The sequence below is a fragment of the Vitis vinifera genome, chromosome 12 (genome assembly GCF_030704535.1).
Source record: "Vitis vinifera cultivar Pinot Noir 40024 chromosome 12, ASM3070453v1".
Lineage (NCBI taxonomy): Eukaryota > Viridiplantae > Streptophyta > Magnoliopsida > Vitales > Vitaceae > Vitis > Vitis vinifera.
The window spans coordinates 3,443,423-3,467,895 of record NC_081816.1 but is presented as its reverse complement, the minus strand read 5'-3'; the positions used below and the strand labels follow the sequence as shown (position 1 = coordinate 3,467,895).

The 24,473-nt window shown below is 35.7% G+C and overlaps 1 protein-coding gene across 1 annotated transcript; it reads right to left on the bottom strand.

The window, feature by feature from the left end:
- Positions 1-356: 356 nt before the first annotated feature.
- Positions 357-24,044, bottom strand: LOC100247278 (uncharacterized). The gene is made up of 19 exons (XM_002278735.4): positions 23,541-24,044; positions 23,136-23,210; positions 22,335-22,485; positions 17,019-17,087; positions 16,722-16,894; positions 15,782-15,919; positions 14,467-14,592; positions 13,823-13,921; positions 12,152-12,272; positions 11,920-11,983; positions 8,206-8,260; positions 7,994-8,118; positions 5,508-5,581; positions 3,809-3,858; positions 2,584-2,670; positions 1,468-1,518; positions 1,301-1,384; positions 958-1,008; positions 357-676 (listed from the first exon to the last, which is right to left on the bottom strand). Exons 1-19 carry the CDS (start codon positions 23,880-23,882, stop codon positions 593-595), a joined length of 2,019 nt encoding a protein of 672 aa, XP_002278771.1. The 5' UTR covers positions 23,883-24,044; the 3' UTR covers positions 357-592.
- Positions 24,045-24,473: the final 429 nt, after the last annotated feature.

Sequence of the window (24,473 nt, the reverse complement as noted above, 5' to 3'; positions counted from 1 at the left end):
ATTAAAACACTTCAGTATTTACCAAGGAAACAAAAGGGGAAAAGGAACATCACCCTTATTCCGACCACATTGCTGCCTTGGATCTTTTTCTTCAACTGAATGGATATAAAAGGACAAAAGTCGGAACTTCTTTCCAAGAAAAAGATGACCAGTTGGTGGAGAAATTTCAAAGTCTAAGGGCGAGAAATGATGCCCTGGAGACTCAGATTTTGAACAACATATCATGGTGACACAACTATCAAATTTGAACTTGAAAGCGATGCTCTACCAACCCCTAATGATGAACAACACTAATCCACTCTCTAATATAAACACCAGGCCATGGTTTCATGCTTTCAATATAATACATCTAAGTGTGGATTCTACTGATTTCTCTTTTCTCTTTCTCTTTCTCATTATTGTTTATTAACCAATACAACAACCATTGTTTCCTTGCTTCTCAGCATTCGTAGAGAAGAATATTCTTTTTCGAGTTTCCAAAACATACCATCTAAATAGGGGCAGATGAACTGAATAACAATAATAATTACCTATTCTAAAAATGATGAATGATGATTTTACCGTTGCAAAATTGTTTTTGAGGATAGAGGCTTCAATCCTTGGGCTTATTCCTCATCATTTTCCGCTTGTTAGCATCCAAGTATTTCTTCCTTAACCTAATGGCCTTGGGTGTCACCTGCATGACCAACACAAGTATACAACAAGTGAGCAGCAATATCATTAAGAAATATCCAGCCCAATTAGCACGTCAGAAGTCAGGAACTAATATTGCTGAGTAAGAAAATGAGTCCAGAATTCCGGAGTGATGCATCCGTTTACGTTTCTAAAATAGTCATTGAAAATCAAAATTCCACAATGAATTCAGGAACTATTTGTAGTATCAGTTATAACTGACCATAACTCAAGAAATGCATGTCAAATTGATTGCAACTAGTTTAAAAAATAAGTGGAACTTACTTCAATGAGCTCATCAGAAGCAACATACCCTATCGCCTCTTCAAGAGTCATCTGTACCCAAATGCATTCAGATATTAATACACACCACATTATTGTAAATTTGAAGATTATATCCAGAATATCAGCAATAAAAAGGCTGTACCATATCCTATTCTTTTCATCTTTGCAACTTATAAACTGCACAACATGGTAGTTGGCTTGTTTCAAAACATGGTGCTAAAGTATAAATAGGAATCTGATTTGCCCATATTTTTGGCAAGGATTATCACTCGGTGAGGGAAAGCCCCGTAATTGCAGAAAATAAACCAGGAAGCAAGAATTAAATAGTTACACAAATACATACAAGACGAGGAGGAGTTAGCTTCACATTCTCATCCTTGGAAGCAGCGCGTATATTGGTAAGTTCCTTAGCCCTTACTGGGTTGATCTGTTTAACCACAATAATAGCAAGTTCAGTCACCTAGAACCAACACAACACATTAAATGTGAGGAAGAGTCATTTCTCCTTACATCAAGATCTGTATCCCGGGAATGTTCACCAACAATCATGCCATCATAAGTCTGTATACAGAGAAACAAATTGTCAGCGGTAACTTAAACAAGAAACACATCTTGCTTGTCCTATTTGTTGAGCTAGGACTGCTTCAAGCTTCTTTGGATCAGGGAACCTAATGTAGTCAATCTACAGGCCAACTATCAATCGAAACTGTCAATTGTGAGTTGGCTTGCCCAAAAACTCTACAGATATATATAACCATGACAATCCAAATCTGCATTTACCTGGATAAGAATGACATGAAAAACCATGGTGGTACTGGCAATCAAGCATGAACTGAATAATTACGAACCAACACAAATTTAGGGATATTATTTATTGATACTGAAGGCTTAATAGGGATTGGACCATTCAGAATGTTAATATTAATTTATTAACAAGGGTTCACCACTTGAAAACTGAAAAGATTGGGAAATTCCATCAGCACTTGTATACTCCCCAAATAGATTATGTAGGACTAATGATAATCCTATATGGATTTGAATGATGATCCTCCATGGATTCTCCTATATAAGCCATGGCTAAGGTTGCAAAAACAAGAGCATGAATAACACTTTTTGTAAATAATTCAAGACACATGGCAGGCATAGGAACAACTGAAGGTACTTAAGAAACAAGACCAACTACTAATTCATCAGCTGATATATTACTAGAAAGTCAGAAAACTAAGATATTGCTTGGATACACTTCTTTCTATTTCTAAAAACAAAAAATAGTTGTAACTCCTATACAAAATACAACTCTTTGAGACTTAATTTAAAAAGATAATTGACTTTCAAAAACTATTTAAAACAATTAAAATATTGAAAAGTTTTACTACCTCAAATTTTAAAAGCAATTTTTAAAGACAAGGTAAGTCCACACTTTTTATATAAGAGTTACTATAGTTCACACAGAAGTTACTACTATTTTCTATGTTTAAAAACAGAAAACAAGAAGTGTATCCAAATGAGCAATAAGTAATAAAAGTTTTGTACAATCTTCTGAGATGTTAATAGGTACTTGAATAATAACTGACAGGAATTAGAAAGTGAGAAAAGAAGCAGAAAGGAAAGGAAATAGGTGACAACCTCCATGCCAGGAGTTACAAAGAGAGTTCCGCGAGGTTCTAAACTCACTAGCGCATATGCTGTTATTGTTCCGTGACCCATTGATACCTATTTATTAAAGTATAAAAAAGAAAAAAAAAAAAAAAAGTAAGCTTCATGATCTAGAATAAAAAAAATTAAAAACAAATATTTAAAATAAGTGCAAATCATAATCTACTATACAACATGAATAAAAGTATTAATGACATCAAAACCTTTTTTTTTTCTTTAGACATGAGACAAAGAAATAACATATGCTATCTACTGTCAGTGCTTGTAGAATGCATGCTAATAATAGAAGATGATGCAACTAAAATGAAAAAGAAATTTCTTTGTGATTTGGGTTCAAAAATATTCCTAAGATATTTTTCACCTTTGAAGTTGTGCTTGTTTTGTGTGTGAATGAAGAATGGCCACTTTAAGATGTATGCACATGTGTGAAAAAGAAAGAGAGAAGCTTCCTTGTACAACAGATTATATCTATGGCACAATCAATGTCCACCAAATATAAGAAAAGGAAAAAGGATGTTTCACCTGGCGTAAAACATTGCTCTTTTTACTCAACTCATGCTTCCACTTAATGATAGCGTAAAAGCTTAATAAATAATAAAACCTAACAACTTCTATCTAATGATAATCCACATTTGGCTTCCTATAAATAGTAATTAAGAGATAAGAGTGTTATAGAATCTTTTACTCTCCCTGTTTGGTGTGCCTTGGGTACTTTCCTCTTTGGTTGGAGACACGCTCTTAGGATGGCATGACTCTTTTGTGGGTAAAAGGTGGAAAACAGTGTGGCTGGCAGCTCCTCTATGCTTATTTTGGACCATTTGGAAGAAAAGAAACAGAAGAGCTTTTGAGGTTGAGGAACAGTCCATTCAAGGACTTAAACAAGCTTTCCTTTGTAATCTTTGGGATTGGGCTAGGTTGTTTTTAAATTTTGGTCCTTCCTCGGTTGTAGATTTTGTGGATTGAGAGGGTTCTTGTTGAGGGGGGTATAGTTTTTTATTAGTCCCTCTCCTTTTGTTTGCGCTTTTAAGCATTCGTTATATACTCCCTGTGTACTTCAGAGCACTGTTTTGGCTCTTTTTGTTTCCAATACATTGTTGCTTTACTCATCAAAATAAAAAAATGAAAAATTAAGAGATAACCAAAAACTAATTCTAGTTTAGATTATCAGAAAAATGGAAGTCAATGGTTGGCATACCAATACTCCTTTCCTGACATTTCCAAGAGGACCTCGAAACTTAGCATAAGCTGCAAAAACAGATAAAAGCATACATAAGGCTACAATTGCCAAAAAAGATAATATCACTCCCTACTAACCTGAGCAACAGTGACATGGGGAAATGGCATGTTAAAAAAGGGGAATGTGCAAACATGGAAAATATTTAATTGCATACTGGAGTTTGACTATGAAAAAGTGGTAAATACCAAACACGAGAACTCATTATTCCACTATTTCTTTGACATTGGGAATCCGAACCATCTAAGACGACCCCAGACTGGAAATATTTTGTGCCTATGGTTGAAATATTAGAGTCTAGATTGCATAAAGAGCATGCACCATGACATTCTGTAAACCCAAGTTCAAACTAGATCTCAATTTATACACCCAAAAAGCCTGGCACTAAATCAAATAACCAATCCAAGTTTTTTGAACTACATATTATGAATTTATGATTATGTAATACTGCTGGTGATTACAACAGTACAGGGGATTGCTAAGCGGAGACCAACTTAAGAATAATGTTTTAAAAACCGGACCGGACCGGCCGGTCAAACCGTCGACCGGTGACCTTTCCGGTCCGGTTCCCCCTTTTAGGCCAGTTATCAATTGGACTGGTGCTGAACCGATTGGGCCGACGGTTGAACCGTAGAACCGCTTGTGCCGGGTGGTTTTTGGAGAACCGGTTCAACACCCCAACTTTTATTTGGCTAAGTGGGTCACTTTAGTCCACTCCCCCCTCATGGCCCAACATTGTTGGCCTACCACTTTTTTTGGCAAAATGGACTATAGCCTCTTCTTGGCCCAGCATTCACTGCCCCACTCCCATCTTGCATAATGGGCCCTTAATCAAGGGCTGAACCATAAGCCCAGCAACCACTTGGCTTGATTGCCCAGCTGAGTTACTTGGGAAGAGGTTTATAAAGCACTTTACTTCCCCTCTTCCTTCCGATGTGGGATAAGGTAAAGGAATTTAAAAGCAAAAATCAACATTTTTCCTACAGGCTGCAGCAAGGGGATTTGAACCGCGGACCACAAGCTCAAAATGAGCATTACTACTACACTATGTTGCATCCTTGTTTGTGTTAATTTTTAACAGAAAATAACTAAATAGCCTATTTCAAAAAATAATATATATATATAAATCACATATATATATTTTTTTCCATTTTCAATTTGTTTTCATATTTAAATACGACTTTTTTTTTATTTACCATTTTGAATATATTTTCATATTTAAATATTGTATATATTTTGTTTAATAAATTTAAACCATTAATACATATATATATACATAAATGAATAAATAATATTATAAATATTATTTAATTTTTAATTATATATTTTAAATATTTTATAATTAATTTTAATTTTAATAAAATATAAATTATATATTTATGACGTCACCGGTTCGATCGCGGTTCGACCACTGGTCCGATCAGTGAACTGTGAACCGGTAACTTTTTCGGTTCAACACCCGATCCGGTTCTGAAAACATTGCTCAAGAAAGCCTACTAGAATGCTTCATACATAAGAAATGCAGCTTAATCCAGGTCAGTCAGGGTTGGTTGGATGAAAATTGCGATCCCATACCAATTGCAAGACCATGAAGTGACAAGGGAAATTGAAAAGGAAAAAAAAAACACAAAACTGAAAGGGAATAGTGAAATAAACATACTTAAGAAAGCACGATGCATAAATCCAGTGCCACGTGTGTCACTGCTAAACACACTCCTGTAACCAACCAGGCCCCTGAAAGTAAACCGAAAAGAAAAATTATCCTTACTATCTGGGGAAGTTCATATATCCAGTAAAATAGATATAATATTCATCACTAAGCAAGAAAACTGAACTTAGCAGAAGAAGACTACTCAATATATCAAAGTTATAAAGCAAAACTCAGAAGAATGTAGAAAACATAAAATGAGTAGCATGTTTTAACAATGCAAATCTAAATCATAACAGAAGCATATACAGGTTATAAGCGGTAAAGGGTTGGGGAGGGTTTGGGGGATGTTCCAGGTTCCAGGCCCAATGGAAATAAAAATTTACCTATCAAAGAAAAAAAACAAAGGAAAAAGCAAACTTGCTTGGCTTGATAAGTAAAATAAGGGCACTCTTACTGGTGATTCTGTATATTAAAAAATCTATCATGAAAGGAATATGAAATATATTTCATATTCCTTTTCAACTCTAACCCAAGCCCCACCCCGTCCCACCAAATGCCTGTCTTTTTTTCAGACAAGATTTTGAAGTTTTATAACTGATTAATTTGCACTGAAATGCTAAAAGTTTGATATTTGACCAAGTTGAGTGGGTTTCTTCAGCCAAAAGAAAATGATTCTGAGGGTGTCATGTCCAGATAGCTTTGTTGCTTTTGGGAGTTTCTTCGGGTTCTCCATTGTTCTTGGCTTCTCTATGGTGAGACTTAGATGATACATCACTCTATTCCCATTTTTTAAAAAAAAAAAAAGGGTTGACCCAAAGATCTTGAAATCTTGAATTTACACTCCACGCTTACTCACTAGAGCCACTACATGAATATTTGATAATATGTCATGACACATATTCACAAACCTAAATAAGTCAAATTAATTTGGTTGAATATTTCACTTTCCCCATGAGCTGCATGTCTTCAAATAGCCCAACCACTTTGAGTGTCTCATCTTCTACATTGAATAAAGAATGAGCAAGAATTGTGAATTTATGTACAGGAATATGACTCTCTTCATCCTCAGCCTTAGTACTTTCCTTTGTCTTCTTCAATAGATCTTCTCTGTTTTCTGTGGCTCATGTTCAAGGCTTTTTCTTCCCCAACCCCCTATCCTTGATAAACATCTCTTTACTTGAAAACAAGGTAGAAGAATGACAAATAAAAGAGTTGTAGTACTATACTGGACCCTAGGGGTACAACTTGGGCAGGTTGGCCAAACCCAACCCTACATTTGGGTAGACTTGAACAATCATTTTCAATACTCAAGTTAAGTTTGGGTTAGGTTTTTTTTTTTTTAAACCTAAGCTTAATTTGGATTAGGCTTAGGCCAAGGTTTGAATAACCCGAGCCTAAACTAAACCCAATTTAATGTTTTTATAGTATTTAAATGTTATTATCCTATAAAAATAATACTTGTTTTCTTTCTAGCTTTTTAAGAAAAAATTTCAAATTATATTATATCATATATTTTTTCATTTTTTAAAAGAAATATATATAAATTTATTTTTATTTTTTTGTTGCTATCGTGAAATTTTATCTAATTTACTACTTAAATTTTGATATAAACATATAGAAAAAAAGTTTTTTAAACACATTATAAATGAATTTTGAATTATGCAACCCAATCAATTTGACTAACTTAAGTATATCCTGACCAATCCAAATCTAACTTGACCAACCTGAATACAACCCAAACTTAGATAAATGAGGTTTGGTTGGGCTTGGGTTGAGTACCTCGGGTTAGAGGTCAAGTTGGATCAAGATCAAGTGGATTGTTTCTAAATTCGGGTTCAGATTGAGTTAGCCATCAACTTGACCAACTGTCCAAGTTGCAGCCATACCTAACCCTAAAGTAGAGAACCACATGGCTAGGATAGATAAGAGAGACTAGCTAACATTTCTTCTATCACTTTCACCAAATAACAACTAATGAACAACTAAAAACAAAAATAAAAACTGAAATTTCTTAACTACAATCATGGAAAGAAGATGACAAAATCAATGGCACCTTCATTTTTTATTACATCTTCTCCAATAGTTTTTCCCCAAATGGATACAACCATGATGAAGTCTCAGACTCTCCCTTTGTTGCCATGTACATAAACCAAGGTTATAACAAAAGCATATCTCACAACGAGGGTGGGTGGAACAGAGCTAAGACAAGTAAAAGCACCCAAAGAAAAGGTCAATTGAACAGCATAAAATATCATATACTATATCATAGAAACAGTCTCAATGAAGTGTATCAAAAGAGCACCAATAAGTTCCAATAGACACTATATACAATTAAAAAACAAAGAAAAATTGATAAACGTAAAAATAAAATAAAAGAAAGAGGAACAAAGTTAACCCTGCTATGTAACAACAACCAGTTGCTTGAAAGATATCACAAGTTTAACAAAGAAGTAAAAAAACAAATGGTGTAAGAAGGATACGACCAAAGTACTAACCTTGATGGACAAGTCATGGATATTCTTGTTCTGCCCTCACTTCCTGCAACAGGGCCCATGTCAACAACCTCAGCTCGCCTATGAGAGAGTGCCTCCATGACTAACCCAACATGCTCCTCATTGACCTGAAATACCATCTCAAAGTATAAATAATCCAAATCATCAGTGAAAGAAAAGCAATACATGCATTATACACAGCAATTTTTTTTTACCTCAATAGTCACTTCTTCCAATGGCTCAAACTTGACACCCTTCTCAGTCTTATACCTGATTCATTATAGAAGTATTGATCAAACTGTGAAAGAGAATAGTCTACCAAGAAAAGTAGTTGTGTAGACTTTAAACCTTATACAGGGAACCACAAATTCTTCAGAAATTGTCCAGTCAGTAAATAGTAGAAAGGAAAATTTTAGCAATAGGCTCATAGTCTTGGCACTAAACCCCTTGTTCAAACCTAATGTGAGACTATCCTCATATTATTGAAGCATCTGCCAATTCAAAGAAAAATAGAGGAGAGAAAATTTTAGCACTAGATGTTGCTTAATACAGTCGTGGCACTAAACCTCTTGTTCAAACCTAATTTGAGACTATCCTCGTATTATTGAAGCTCCAATAAAAATTACAATTGAAGGTTATAACTGTAGACTTTGGAACTCAAGGATAGATGCTGAAGAACATTCTATATTATTAGATTCTACAAGGATAGAAACAACAGAAACAGAAAGTTGGAGGTAGAGGAATGATGATGCTTTACAAATATCAAAAAAACAAATCATCCATGTAAAAAGAAATTTCAGAAAGGAAGGGGAAAACCAAGGAAAAAATGAGACGGAAATTAGTTGAGTAGCTGGACATGAGAAGATAAATAGTTTAGAGAGTTTGACAGGTGATCATGCATATTTAAAAATGTAAAAAAAACTTCTATAAAATGAAATGAAAATTAAGTTTTAGCTGAATTGTTTGGAGATGGAGAACACGTATGGTGAGAGGGTTTGGTGATCGTATTAGGATGTATTAGAAAGCCAATCAGGTTATAAATATGAAATCCCAGGTACAAGAGAGATTTAGTAATAGAAAATGGAAGTAAAACCCAGACCAAGAAACATATGTAGCCCCCAGAGTACTGGAGAACACAATTACTCCCTCCAGAATTACTCCCTCCCAATCAAAGCCTCAGAGCTGCAACATGCAACTAAGTACCTTTCCCTCTTTGAAAGAGAAATTACAACCCCTCTTATAGTTTCTTTCACTACTAAAAATCAGTATATAATGTCATCATATCAATAATGCCTATATCTTTCTTAAGGACATGAGCGCTGCAACTCGTTTCATTATCCAGATCCATATGAGCAAAGGTTCAAGTATAGTAAATAATGTTAAGAAAGCACTTTGTCTACATGTAGATCATCACCATAGCCCTTTAAATACTAAACACCAGTATTTAATCTCATTACATCATTTATGCCTATACCTGTCTTAAGGACATGAGTATTGCAACTTGTTTTATCATCCAGATTAATATGAAGCAAGGCTTAAGTACGGTAAATGCCCTTAAGGACGCACTTAGTCTCCATATAGATCATTATCATAGCCCCTCCTCACACAGAGAGGGAGAGAGAGAGGAAGAGAAAATGCATAAAAATAAACAAGACGAATCAATACCTTGCTGAGATAATGAACATAATCCAAGGATTTCATACTATTAAATCATCTAGCAGGCCTTATTTTGAAAGAGTTGACAATCCATTTATGAACAAACAAGTGCATAAGTTTGTAACTATGCAAGGTGCATTAGAAGTACATTCTCTTTATAAGAAAATATTCCTAGAAAAGGACAAAAAAAAAGGGGAAAGTAGAAAAAACACATGAGAGATCCACAAAGTGAAGTGACAAAAAATAAGCAAGAACTTAAAAACACATTGCAATCGCAGTAAAAAATGAGGGACAAAACCCAGCATCTCATTCTTTTTTTTTTTTTTGATCAGAAACGAAGAAGATTATATTAATATAAGAACAAATACAGGAGAGATAAAAGAGACAAGAGAAAGAGAAAAAAACCAAGGGAAGGATGAGAGGTCCTTCCTACAAAAATTGAACAAAGGAGAAAACTCCCAACAATAGAACTCTAAAAACAAAGAGAAACCCCATCAATCTTCAAACTTTTGAAACGCAAACCCCAATCCAATTGAGTTGTAGAACGTTTAGAGGAACTCCTCCAAAAGCTTCAGTACAAGAAGCCCATAGAGAAGAATAAAACCGGATCAAATCCCATACCATCTCTTCCGTTCTCCCTTTATCCTCAAAGATCCTATTGTTTCTCTCTTGCCACACCATCCAAATCAAAGTAAGGCAAGCAATTTGCCAAAGTGTCTTGTCTCTTAATGAGTTCCCCAAGCCTTTAAAAGTAATAACCAACATGTCCTCAAGGCTCCCTAGAGGGACCCAAACCAACCCTACTAGATTGAACAACCTATGCCAAAGTCCAATGGTAACGGGACAATGAAGAAAAATGTGGTCAATCGACTCTCCATTTCCTTTGCAAAGAATGCACCATTGAGGACAAAGGGCTTTGTAGGGTCTTCTCAATTGCAACTTGTCATTAGTGTTTACCTTCCCATGTGCTACTAACCAAGCGAGGGCCTTAACCTTTGAAGGGACTTTTGAGCTTCATAAGAACTTGGCCGGAAGGAACAATAAAGGATTTGAGACTTTTGACAAGGCCAAGAAAAAAGATTTCACTGAAAACAAACCTGGCGAAGACAAAGACCACGCTCTTGAATCTGATGAAGAAGGAGAGAAAAGCACAAAACTAAGGGAGGACATTAATCTCTAAAGGAGATCAATTTCTGAATCCGTTAGATTGCGGCAAAAGTTAAAATTCCAAGACAGTGGTAAGGAATTGCCAAGGACATTTGAGACAGTGAGATTTTTCACAGAAATAACTCTGTAAAGATCAGCAAATTGAGAGCACAAAGTTTGGTTACCCCACCAAAGATCTTCCCAGAACCGAATTCTCTCCCCATTGCCCACCACTAGGCGGACAAAAGGGGAAAAATCCTGGAAAACTTGAGCAATAGCCTTCCAAGGACATCTGTGTGACCATCTAACCACTGTGTTGGCGTCCCATCCATTAGGATGTGTCCCATATATACTCGCAATAACCTTATGCCAAAGACCACTCTTTTCTCTAGGGAACCTCCAAAGTCATTTCCCTAAGAGAGCAATATTTCTCATAGAAGTCTTCCCAAAGCCCAAACCTCCCAACTCCTTTGGTCTACTAACAACCTCTCATCTGATAAAATGATCTTTCTTCCCTTCCCCCACCTCAGACCAAAGAAAATCCCTTTGCATCTTCTCAATCTTTGAAGCTATTGATACTGGGATTTTAAAGAGGGAGAGGAAGTAGTTAGGGATGTGAGACAGACAAGACTGAATTAAAGTAATCCTCCCTCCCAAAGACAAAAAGGTCTTTTTCCACCCAATGGAGCCTCCTCGAAATTCTCTCAACCATTGGATCCCAAAAGTCTATTGTCTTTGAGTTCCCTCCCAAAGGAAGGCCTAAATAAGACAAAGGTCACTCTGACACTCTGCATTCCAAAACCGAAGCCAACTAGACAACAGTTCCTACATAGTGTTAATACCTGAAATGGTGCTTTTTTCTAAGTTGATTTTTAAACCAGATACTTGCCCAAAAACCAAAAGGATAATCTTGAGGTTTTGAAGATGTTCCATAGAGGCTTTAGAGAAAAAGATGGTGTCATCAGCAAACTGTAACAAAGACACTCTAGTCCTATCCCTCCCCACAAAGAAACCCTCAGTTATCCCAGTTTCCTCTGCTTTGATCATCAACCTACTTAGAACATCTGCTACTAGAGTAAAAAGGAAAGGAGAAAGGGGGTCTCATTCTAGCAAGCAACGATACTCACATGACTTTAGGTGGTGAGACGGAGAGCTCAAATCCTTCACGCCTCATATTCTCAATTAAGATACCTGTTTTGCACAACATAAAAACCACATTCAGAAGACAATTGAACTTAATGGCGAACAAAATTTGAGACGTAAAAGGGAAAAGTAGCAGTATAATAAGAACTTTTCCTTTTTTGCTTTAACTTGGTAAAATATGAGATAGAAGATGGATAAATGATTAACGGAACTCACCCAGTTGAAGCTCTCCCCTCCCCTGAACTTCATATGATTCTGATAATCCTGGGAGCACATTTATGGCTAGATTTGTTTCTGCTTCCGCCATTAATCGGTCACCAATTTTTCCACCAGTTAACTATAATAAATCAAAATTAGGACTTTACTGCTAGTAAAGCAGTCCAGGATTTCTTGGGCAAAGAAGAAGACACAGTATCAAGCATAGAAGAAAACCTATCTTTGACCAAGGTGAAGCACCACATCTAAAACATGGCACAGAGAAAAATTTTAAACAAAATCCAAAGGGGAAAATGGACATGGAACTAGATATAGCACATCGTAAGATGTTAGAGGAATTCAGGCTAGGGGAACAGAACGGGTTTTTTTTTTCTATACAAGGGATTTGTAATGCTTCACATAGTAGCAGAAGAAAAATCTCACCAAATAATCGCTTCAAAGTGATTATAAAAGAGATGGAGAAAACACACACACACATACATATGTATATTTTGATAGGTATATTTTTGTCTTCATTGGGAGTTGAACCTAGAACCTCCCACAAACCCTCCCCGACCCTTTACCACTTGAGCCACGCCTCAAAGGCCTTTCCATTAATATATTTACAATGTGACCACAAATCAGAGCTAACTTTCAAGCTTTTCTTTTTTGTAATTAAAAAAATATTAGATCTTAACTCAATTCAAAAAGCCTTAAATTCCAGAGAGAGAGAGAAATAGAGATTTATTTTACAACTATTCTTTCCATCAAAATATTTACAATGTGACAACAAATCCCAGCTAAGTTTTGAGCAATTATTTTTTTGGTTTAAAAAATATTAGATCTCAACTCAACTCAATTCAGAAAATCATTAAATTCAAACTACTTTAGATTGAACAAACAAATCCTCTTTCACCATTCAACTCTAGTGGACCCACATCATCTGTAACTTCACAGGCCAACCATGTCTTTCTCTTAGTATCTTGGTCCGCATTCTTTTTGGGTCCCTAACACCTCCAAATTAAACTAGATCACTCCTTACAGTTGATTCCTTTGGTCCTGATTTGAATAATTAGCACAAACATAGGGAGTTGTGACCATGCTAGACATTAACATAACACAAATATTTACAGACACGTCAAACAAAAAGAATATATAAATGTGGAACAGACCTGAACACAGGTTCAACAAGCACAGTTACAATAATACATCCTTTCACTTGTAATGATATTAAACTTATTTGGACGAATGGTATACCATAGAAACATGAATTCAAAGTCTGGATTCCACTAGAGGCAATGGCATTCCAAAGTCAAATTTATAATATGCCCTACTTTGGTTTTTCAAATTAGAGAAGACTATAAAGGAGGGAGGAGACTAAAAAAACAATGAGACTATTTAATGATAGTTTTTTTTTTTATGGGTAAGACTATTTAATTATAGTTGCCATGCCCTTGTATTGTTTTCTTATATTTTCCCATGCCAGCATGTCCAAGTGATGGGAAATCTGTCCAGTGTTTTGAGTCTATACAACACAGGTTTTGAGCTTCTGTCCCTCACAACATGGAAATACTCTTATGGAAGTTCAAAATCAAAGTAGCACATTAACACCCAGATTGAAGAACAAAACATTAAGGATATGGTACCAAGAAGTAATTAATGACAAAGAAGAAAGCAAAATTTTCAACTTACATGGGTGCCATCACGACCAGCCAGTGGAGAGTCATTGACACTAAAGGTCATGGAAATGGTTGGGGGATCCAACTCAACAGTGGGCAGTGCAGTCATAACCTGGCAGACCACAATTTGAAGATTCAGTAAGAAAGCAATACAAGAAACATCCTAAAGTTTAAATAGCTAAAAATAGATTTCCAAAAATCTTTCAAAGAAAGGCCAGGTAGCTATAAGTATGACAGTTCATACCCCTGACAGGTTAAAACTAAGTTGAGATGCAGATGCAGATGCAGATGCAGCAGAAACAAGACTACATAACTAAAACAACCATTTCCAACCTAAGAAAAGCGTCATCTGGTAGAGGCTGCACAAACCTGTTAGTCATATCATGGTAGCCAGGTACGGCTACTCAAAGTACCGCAACCTCAATTTGAATGAGGGGCCAGAAATCATGCAATTTTACAACACACAAGTACAATAGTCTTTGCTCTTTGAAAGAAGAGCAGGCATCAATGATTTGCTTAAGTGGAGAGTGGTCTTACAGAAATTTGTCATTAGTAGTATCGGCAAAATCAGTTCTTTGATAAAGAGTAGTGAAAAGAATAAAGGATTAAAAGCATTGTTGACCCTTGGCAGAAGCAATATAAAATGGATGTACTGACCTCCACATTCGCCACTGTATGTCCAATAGATGGACTTGTCAACCCAGCCATTGATATTATATCACCAGCTCCTGCACTATCAATTAAAACCATGTTTGTACCCTTCTTTTTCATTAGTTTCAGAACCTACAAGAGAACAAATATGAAGTTAACCCATATAATTGAATTTCTAGTTGTAGAACGTAATGATATTGATTTTAACATAAAGAATTTTCCAATTTTATTTGACATAACAATCAATTTTGGCTACATTTCATAGGAAATTGTGAGATAAGAGGAGATATAATTAAATAAAATTTCCTTTTACTAATTCTAATGATATGATCGATTTTTTTATAACTATTTTCTTAAGTCTTCATTAAAGCAGGTGATATAATACTTGGCTTGACACAATGCATTTCACTTTCAGGAGAAGTGACAAGGTTTTTAAAGATCCCTCTGAGTGTCATTTGTTTAGATATGTAGGAAGAATTAGGAATATAATAGACATGAGCATTTTTGTTTGGGGTTGCCTATACTTGACAGATCATGGGTTCTAGACATGAACAAATGCAAGGAATTAAAATGTTGGGCCTCTTCATTTATTCTTTTTCAAGTAACAAAGAAACGTCAAGCCCACTCAAGATAGGGAGCACCAACCAGATGAAGCACAAAATTAAAGGAAGTGCCGTAAAATGGCCTATTCAGCAAGAATACATAGCATCTTGACTAACAAGATAATTATATTGAGATACCATTTATGGTGGCCCATTCCTATTAAGCTTGGCTATGTGCAATATTTAAAATTATAAAATAATAATCATGCGGATCAGTGATTGTTAAGAACTTTTTGATAATTTAGTGCAAATGGGTAGATCACAATATCTAAAATCAAATACACAATTGAACAAATTTCAGGGTTGGTATATGGCAAATTAACATCTTTTACTATAATGAAGCATTCACCAAATGAGTGGGCTCACTCAAGGACATTAGACATAAAACATTAAAGTGAAAAATAAAGAAACGAGTAGCATTCATGCACACAGACACGAAAGGAGTAAGAACTTTCTTCCCCAACATTCCAGACACGATTTTGAACTCTCCTTTTTTTATTATGCACCACAAAAAGAAAAAAAAAAAACCATGAGTTCCATATAGCCCCAATATAAGCTGCATAAAGAACATGGATGGATAGGAAAGGGGACAAACCATTATAGACTACTACCATCATCAAATCACACGAGGACCAGAATTCATTAAACTGAGATTTAAAACATTGTCTCATAGATTTTATTATCAGCATTTCAACTGCAACAAATAAGGAACCACAAACCTTTCCCTCTTCAATTTTCTCCACTCCAGAATCTGTGCTACGAAGTCCATGTACTCTGTCCCCAACACGGATAACACCAGAAGAAACACGTCCAGTCAATATTCGCCCAAGATAAAAATCTTTTTCCATCATGGAAACCTGAAATAAACTGTCAAATATATTTTCCAATGTTCCCAATTAAATAAGAAAAGCTTGAAGAAAAAAAGGTAGTAAAGAAACTGAAAAAGAGGAGGAAGTGTGAGCAAGAAAAGAAAAGAAACAATTCCAGTGAATATAAATCTAAAGATGCCTAGGAATTCAACTATTTAACAAGTTGAGAAATATAAGTACTGGCCCAAACAGTCAAATGCAGAGAAAGAATGCTCCTTTCTGAGTTTTATAAGGTGGTCAATCATCCAAAGATGTGTAGGAGTTGCCATCAACTACCCACCTATTTAAGAAAGGTACATACTGGTCTTCAACAGAAAAAATGAACTTCCTAAGGTTTGTATGGTTACTCTTCCTATAAAGGTTGGTGATTGTTTTTGCTGATGAACATGGGTACCACCACTACTAACTAAAGTGAATCATAAGCTACTTCTTGTATAAATCAAACAACTGTGAAACTTTTTTAGTCAAAAATAAATAACTAGGGAATATCATTTGTTTGCAATACCACCAGAGTCTTTGATCATGAAACTCTAATGCCTAATCTGCAGGAACCTTCATGTGATGCCTAGCTTTGTCCAGTCAGTAGCAACTGAAACTTTAATGGAGGTAGTTTAGTCATTTCTCATATTTTTAATGCAAGCTGCTTCACAAATCAAGTGAGGATAGTAAGACTGCAAAAAGCAAGTAATCTGCACATTTTCTTTACAAAAAATAAAAATAAAATTGTGTTTCTGCCAGTTTAGAACTCTTCATGATCTTGATTCTCTATAGCTTATAGGCAACTACTAACCAGCATTTGAAAAGGTGCATCAAGGCTTGCTGTTGGTGGAGGAACATGTCTTATGATTGCATCAAGCAACTCTGACATGCTCTTGGTATTATCAGGAGGACTTTTAGTGAAGGTGGAGGAAGCCCATCCTTCTTTGGCAGAAGCATAGAGAACTGGAAAATCCAGCTGCTCCTCTGAAACAAGAATGCAAGAAAATTTATCAAATTTGATCATCTAACTAACAAATAAACCAGTGAAAGTCACAGCAGAAGCAGCTAGATTCATGGAACTTTTTCCCATTTCAGATATTTCTTGCACCTGTAGCACCAAGATTTGCAAAAAGATCAAAGACTAGACTCTCAACTTCATCACACCTCTCCTCAGTAACTGCAAAAAAAACAATCAAGAACAGAAGAATTGGTGCACGCCAAAGAAAAAGTTGCAAATTCAGTAAAGAAATTCAGAAGAGAGAATGTTTCGGCAATCTGGCCCTAGGAACTACTGGCGGCAATGTTTAACTATATAAATTCAACTTTATTTCATGTGTTTCTTCCAATTAGGTGAACAAACTTGCCTACATTTCAATTCAATAGAAATACCTATCATTCAACAGGAAAGTAAAACAGAGTAATTTTTCAGTATGTACAATTTTTTTTTCTTTTGGTAAGTAATTTTCCAGTATGTAAAATAACAGAAACTTATGCTATTGGCTTCCTTTCAAGATTATCCACATGGAGGATTAGCATATTCCCATATCCAGAGAGTTTTTACTTTTTGAAGATTAAAGTTCCATTTGGATCATGTGAAGTACGAGGGAAAGGGGAAAAATGGAAAAAGAAAGAAAAAATGAAAGAAAAGAAAAATTGCATTTGACTTTAATAAATGTTTTCTCCAGTCTTTTCAAATTTTTATTCCTGTTATATGTGGACAATGAAGAATTAGAACATTTTCATTATATTTTCAAATTTTCTTCATATTTTTAAGGCAAACCAAACAAGAGATTTGGGATCTCTTCCTACTTGTTTTCTTTCCTAAGTACTTTCTGTGATTCAAATAGAGGCTAAAAATTTATTAGTCAAATGTAGCAAGGTCATACACAAGCAAATTTTGAATTAAGATTGGTAAAACAAATCCAAAACCTCTGCAAAAGAAGTTCTGTCAAACAAATCTACCATTGGGATTCCAGAAAAAGGAAAGATTTCAGAAAAACATCTTTTAACTTGCTCAAATGTTTTCTGAATATACTCCTTCCTCTTATGGCAGCCAAATTTGATCCACCACCCGTCAAACCATTCTTGGACCAAACAAGGCATGAACTAACTGACATCACAAAGAGAATATTAAGGCCTCTGATTTCTAGCCACTGCAAAGTATAAAAGATTAACCAATTCTTCATCACTCCTTGCATCACCAATTTGGCATATCTAATTTCTATTGATAACATGCTCAAGCATAAAAAAATTATCTTCACCACTAACAGCAGCCTTGGAAGGACCCAAATAATTCCCCACTTCTAAACTAGAAAGAGTTATCCTTCATCACAAAAAGGCTCTCAATTAAAAATTAAATAAATAAGTACATTAACCAACTAAAAACAATTAAAATATATTATCCAAAAACACCTTATTTTCTATTTTTAAGAATAGAAAACTGTTTTCTGCTTTCTAGTTGTCAAACATGTTTTCCCTTTTTTTTTGTTCTAGAGAACAAACAACTGTTTTCAAAAATAGTTACCAAACAAGCCCTAAAAAACCTTTTTCAAGAATAGTTCCTAAGCAGACCCTAGACTTATGAAATCAACATCACCCATAAAAAAATTTTTAAAGAGGAGTTCCTGTAAAAAGAAAATTTGATACGATATGAAAATGAATAAGATATTAGAGGGAAAAAATGCCTAAGAAAGGAAAGTGAAACCCCCTATTATACAAAAGTATACAAAGAGTGATGAAATGCAAGAAGGAAAAGATGAAAAGGAAAGGAACCAAGCCTGCACACCATAGCCTTGACCTAATGAACTAATAAAAGTAAGGAGATCACAAAGCATTCACACCTTTGAACATCAGAGAAGGATATGATTTCTTAACTCTATATCTTTTAAGAAACAATATCCATAAACCCAACGTCCTTATGAGTTAGATCAACTATAAGGATCTTTTCCCAAACTATTTCCCAAGTAGAAAAGCACACCTTTAGAGGCACCCATGAGTTTGGCACCTCCTTTGCAAGAAATTGCAAGAAAATTTCAGAAGATAAAGAAAAATAAATTAAAATATTTAATAAAAAATAAATTAAAAGATTTAATAAAAAAATAAATTAAAAGATTTAATAAAAAATTAATCATAAAAAAAAAAAAGACTTAATAAAAAATTGTTCGTGCTAAGCATCCCTCTCCGCTAACTTATCCTCAAGAATCCCTTGTAAAGTCAAAATGTGGATATGCTTGCGAAAGCCCACTACCCCCCTCCAACTTCCAATCATGGAGCTTCCTACAAAAACAATGTCTCTAGAGACCCCTGCCCTCCTTCACCACCCAAGGCGCTATGACTCTCACATTTCAATTGGAAACAATTCTAAATATTTTACAAACACTAGTTCTTTGAAAGAATCCTCACACCATCTATGGTTGTGTAGCCATTCCCAACCAAGATGCAAGTTTTAGACCAAAACTCCTCAACCCCACAATGACACAAAATTTACCCATTATTTTTTTTTCCTTCAAAAAATAAACATTTCATTCATCAATCAATTGATAAAATACAAGAAGGATAAGCAACCCTTCAAAGATGTACAAATATGATAGAAAGTAACCCCGAGCTAGAACCATAAAAACTAGACCCTCCTCATAAAAACCCACATACATACAGGATTACAATCATTGGACACTCATGGGGAAAGGCAATCTCCAACAAAGGAGGTCAAATGCTTTGCTTGTAGTTTGGCTAGTTGATATGCGACCTGGTTAGCTGAACAAGGAATCCAAGAGAAAGAACCAAATTTACCCATTATTGCCCTGTTCAATAAGCAATCTTGCTCTTTTGCAAAACCTCCACAGCCACTAGCCAAGCAAAACTTTGTTCAGGGTAGAAACACTTCTAACACCCATTTGTTCCTAGGAACAAAGGTCTACTTTACTAAATTGTTTTTTTGGAAAAAATGGTTTCCTAATATATGATCCTTTTAGATTTTCCCTAATCAGATTCTAACTACCCTAAGGATGACAACAAAGACTGAAATATACCAACGAGCAAGAGGAGTGCTTTTGATAAGATTTGACCAACCCCACTTGAACAAATGTTGCTTCTTCCAAGAGGAAAGTCTTTTTGGGATGTTTGTCCACCACATTATATAGAATCTTAAAGAAGCCCTTACAGAAAAGCGAAAAATAAGTGGTACATGGTCAAGACAAACACTGGGTTTGAATCCTACGTAGCCCAATTGGTCAGGACAAACACTAAGAAGTGTGGTCTCAGCAAGTGGCACATGGTCCTGGGTTTGAATCTTTTTTGATCAGATGTCCTGGGTTTGAATCTTGTCACTAATGATACCTTGAATTTACCCGATGCTAGTTGTTGCAGGGCGGTCGACACCCTCAGGTTTGGATCTCCATGAAGAGTCCTAAAGGCTTGGTCATGGAAGGTTCCTCGGTTATTAAAACAAATAAATGATGGTTAACTCACCCAAGCAACACCCAAGGACACAACTCCCAACTATTGAAACCTCCCCCATGGGAATTAGCAAGCTCTTTTGAAGATCCATTTTCAAGCGCGAAACAATTTCAAAGCATTAGAAAACCCATCACAAATACATCAACTGTTTGGAACCAAGAAAGTGTTGTTAAGGCTTATTTCCAAAGTTCTCATCACATGGAACTCCTTGAGAAAGTCCATCACCTTTCTCCTCATAGGGAACCAACAACTTTACCAAGAAACTATTGGAAAGCCATCCGTGCTTAGGACTTTATTTTCCCCTAGCTCATACGTAATATAAGCCTTCTTTTTTAAAATAGTCTTTTTGATAGACAAAGATCAAATATAAATCACAATGAAAGAGAATCAAACAACCATCCATAGAATCCAATTCTAAATAATAATATTTGATTTTTGAGATCACACATTACCAATATTAAGCTAGCCACATTAAGAAAATTTTCCATGTGACTCAAAAAATAACATTCCCAGTTGTACCCTAATCCTACCATTATAGGATATTCAAATCACAGTGTCGTTATCATGTCAAGCATCCACCACATCCAAGATACAAATGTTCCATCATTTGCAAAGCACCTTCCATTAAATCTCTTCTAGTATTTGATCCTCAAAGAAATCCATAACAAATCCCACTCTCCCAATCAATTCTCACCAAACATGAACAATGAAAGTGATTGGATGAGCCCCAAAGGGAATTCGAAAAAGGATTTGACATTTTCCAGGCCTCCATCAACATACAAGCCCATTTGTTATACAAGATTGAGCAGTATCATTGTTGACAAAGCAAATTCTCCCTATCAGTTTCCAACTCATTCCAACCTCCCTTAAGATGGAGGATTGGAAACCCAATCTACTAAAACAACAATTTCATAAGAAACCTCTTCTCTAAAACACTTAGTGAACTGCACTCATCAGTCAAGAAATAATGCTCACCATTAAATAAACCCTACTTTTCCACCAACACATGATTAGCCCACTCATAAGAAATAGTCCTTCACATCATAAATCTTAACCACTTAAGAAACCCCCCATAAAGCATTTACCCACAACTTCAGGAAGCCCCATCAAAGAAATAGCATACATGGCACCAATCCTAACCACCAAACACCATACTCTCAAATGCAACTATTCAAAACTCCCAGGATATTTTAGTCACCTCACCCCCTGGAGAAGACACGTTTAGCAGTAGAACAGGCCACTTCTCAACCAGCATAGCTTTCAGATAAGACTTTTATTTCAAGTGGTGGCAACAAAAACGAAGAAACCATCCTGGCCCATCCTAATTCCTAAAGGGGAGTCTCCTTTTGAAATAAACATTAACTACCTTCTACCATAGACCAACAAAGTTAAAAGGAACAATCAACCTCATTTGATGGCCTATGATGGGCAAAAAAGACTCTCGTGACCAGATCTAGACCTGCTCTAATGGAAATTTTCCGCATCCACAACCCCATCAAAAAAGGTAAACAGCCAAGCAGTCGAAGCCTTGAGATGACAAAAAACCGATAGCACCAATTCTTCCTCTCTCTAAACCAAGTTAACTAGCTAAGAATATTATGAAGACTTTGAATCTTCTATAAGACATAAACTGGAAAAAAAAAATCTAATCTTACATAGAATTGTAAAAGGGAAGGGCATATGTGTAAGGGTACAATGTTTAACAAAAGAAAACACGAGAAATCATAAGTTGGAATTTGGAAAAAAAAAAAATGCAAGGGAGAGGATGAAATGGCAGGTGGTAGTGCGAAAACATAATTTTTAAAGACCTTGTCTTTATGGAAGCAATTGATCATCATCTTGCCTTTTTATCTTTTTATTTTATTTATCTATGTTTTGCTTTGATAATCAAAAGAACATCACTAAAAATTGCATAAAAATAACATTTCATGTATAAAATTTAAAATATATATGCTATAGAAAGTCACACCTGCAGGACGGTCTACTTTGTTTAGAAGAAGAATAGGGCGTAATCCATATTTTAAGGCTTTTGCAAGGACAAACTTTGTTTGTGCAAGGGGACCTTCACCAGCATCTACAACTAAAACTGCTCCTTCAACCATGCCAACAACCCGCTCAACCTAACCAACAGAAAAAGTAATTATACAAGGATCAACTTAGTGATCTAGCAAAATAAAAACAAGAAAACTTGCAAACCAGTGTGTAAGTAAAGCTTACACCTAGAAGCACCTCAGAGCAAGGCACAATAGAAAAGCCTTATGGTTGAGTATTAGAAGCTCACAGTTAAAACACCATCTTATGTTCAGGGCATGTAACCTGCATATTTACCATTTTGAAACCTAGGACCATATGCTCCAAATTAGTCCCTTCTTTTTACTGTTCCCATCTTTTTACTAAACTCACAGTATCTGCATGATAATTATTCTCAAGTTATTAAGGATTTGCTTTACATGAAGCATTTCTATAGCAGGTGGTAAAGGGAAATAATGCAAGGTAGTTTTTCATTAATTCATTACTCTTCCTTAGAATTACATCCCATATTCAATTCTTCACCAATAATACACATTTTTTTCCCTCAAAAGGTCAAATCATTTGGGTTATGGGCTTTTGTTTTAGCATCAACATCACTGATCATAGGGAAAAAAATCCATGATATAATAAGTAGCTCAAGGGTTAACTGCTAAATATTCCTCAGCCTTCAACCAACTCTTTATCTTTTAAACCATTAACAAAATATTGGTACTATGAAGAAATCTCAGCAGAAACATACTTCACCACCAAAGTCCGCATGGCCGGGTGTATCAACCATATTTAGTTCGTTTTCCTTCCACAAAATGGCCGTAACCTGCAAATAATTGATAGGGAATAGAATAAAGCGTTTGGGGATGGAAAGAACAATCAAAGCAATTGGTGATCCAATCCAACCATACAAGAAAGCCCATAAAGCAAACCACATCATCATAATCAAATAGTCTACCTGGTTGCCGAGAAACAGTAAGAAACGAAAAAACAAAGACTAGGAATCAATCAAACATACTATACCTGCGCATTCTCACTAAATCAAATACACCAGAAACAAAACTAAATCAAATTTCATAACTTTCCAAAACTCTTTCTTTTCCCAAATTCTTTCGGAAACCAAAGGAAGGATTTTTATGGTTAGTGAGAATAGGACCTTGGAAGCAATGGTGATGCCGCGCTCGCGCTCGAGACTGATGGAGTCGAGGGCGCGCTCGTGGGGGATGTCGGCGCCACACTGCCGGAGGAGCCGGTCCATCAGGGTGGTCTTCCCATGATCCACATGTGCAATCACGGCCACGTTCCGGAGCCGGTTGGGGTCCAGGGAGCTTCCTGGAGCGGCGGCTGCGGCAGCTCCCGCCACCGCCGAGAAACAGCGGGGAAGCGTGTAGGCATGAGGGCGTGGACAGAGGAATGGCCTGAGAGGGGCCGACGGGGAAGAGGAGGAGAGAGACTTCCTGGTGGTCGACCAAAGAGAGCGAAGCAGTGGACCGGCCATTTCTCTTCCGAAATGGCTGCAGAAGTTCAGGGTTTAGCGCATGTGCTAGGGTTTTAGCCTTTTGGAAAACACAAAATTGGGAATTGGTATTGGCTCAACATTTTTCCTTAATTATTATAAATAAATAAATAAATAAAAATTTTGTTATTCAATAAAATTTTCATTTTATAATTTTTAAAAAATATTATATTATTTATATATGTATTATTTAAATTTAAAATGAATCATGTTATTTATTTTTGGTTTGCAACTTAGTTGGTGAATCCATTACCGAGAATAAAAGAGCTCGATATTATGATCATCCGGTATTATAGGTAAATTAACCCTATATCAAATATAGTATATATATATATATATACTAACAATAAAGCATAAGCAACAGGGTGGTCATGGCCCCATGCCCTGACCTTGGAGTCCAAGGTTTAAGCCCTGTGTCATCCATTCTACATTGGAAGGAAATGTATTCATCTGTATCCATATGTAGAGATCCACAAATTTAATGTCAAATAAATTCTAGTATGAATTAGCTCAAGAGAATGCTAAGATACTAATTCAGTGTTATACCAAATTTACAATTTGGATCGTTCAAAG

What these genes read in the sequence shown, in the direction of transcription:
- LOC100247278 (XM_002278735.4), bottom strand. Translation starts at nt 23,882, where the DNA reads ATGGCCGGTCCACTGCTTCGCTCTCTTTGGTCGACCACCAGGAAGTCT. An exon ending in GCATCACCATTGCTTCCAAG is followed by an intron (nt 23,211 to 23,540) that starts GTCCTATTCTCA and finishes AATTATTTGCAG; the next exon opens with GTTACGGCCATTTTGTGGAA. An exon ending in TGCAAATCTTGGTGCTACAG is followed by an intron (nt 16,895 to 17,018) that starts GTGCAAGAAATA and finishes TTCTTGTTTCAG; the next exon opens with AGGAGCAGCTGGATTTTCCA.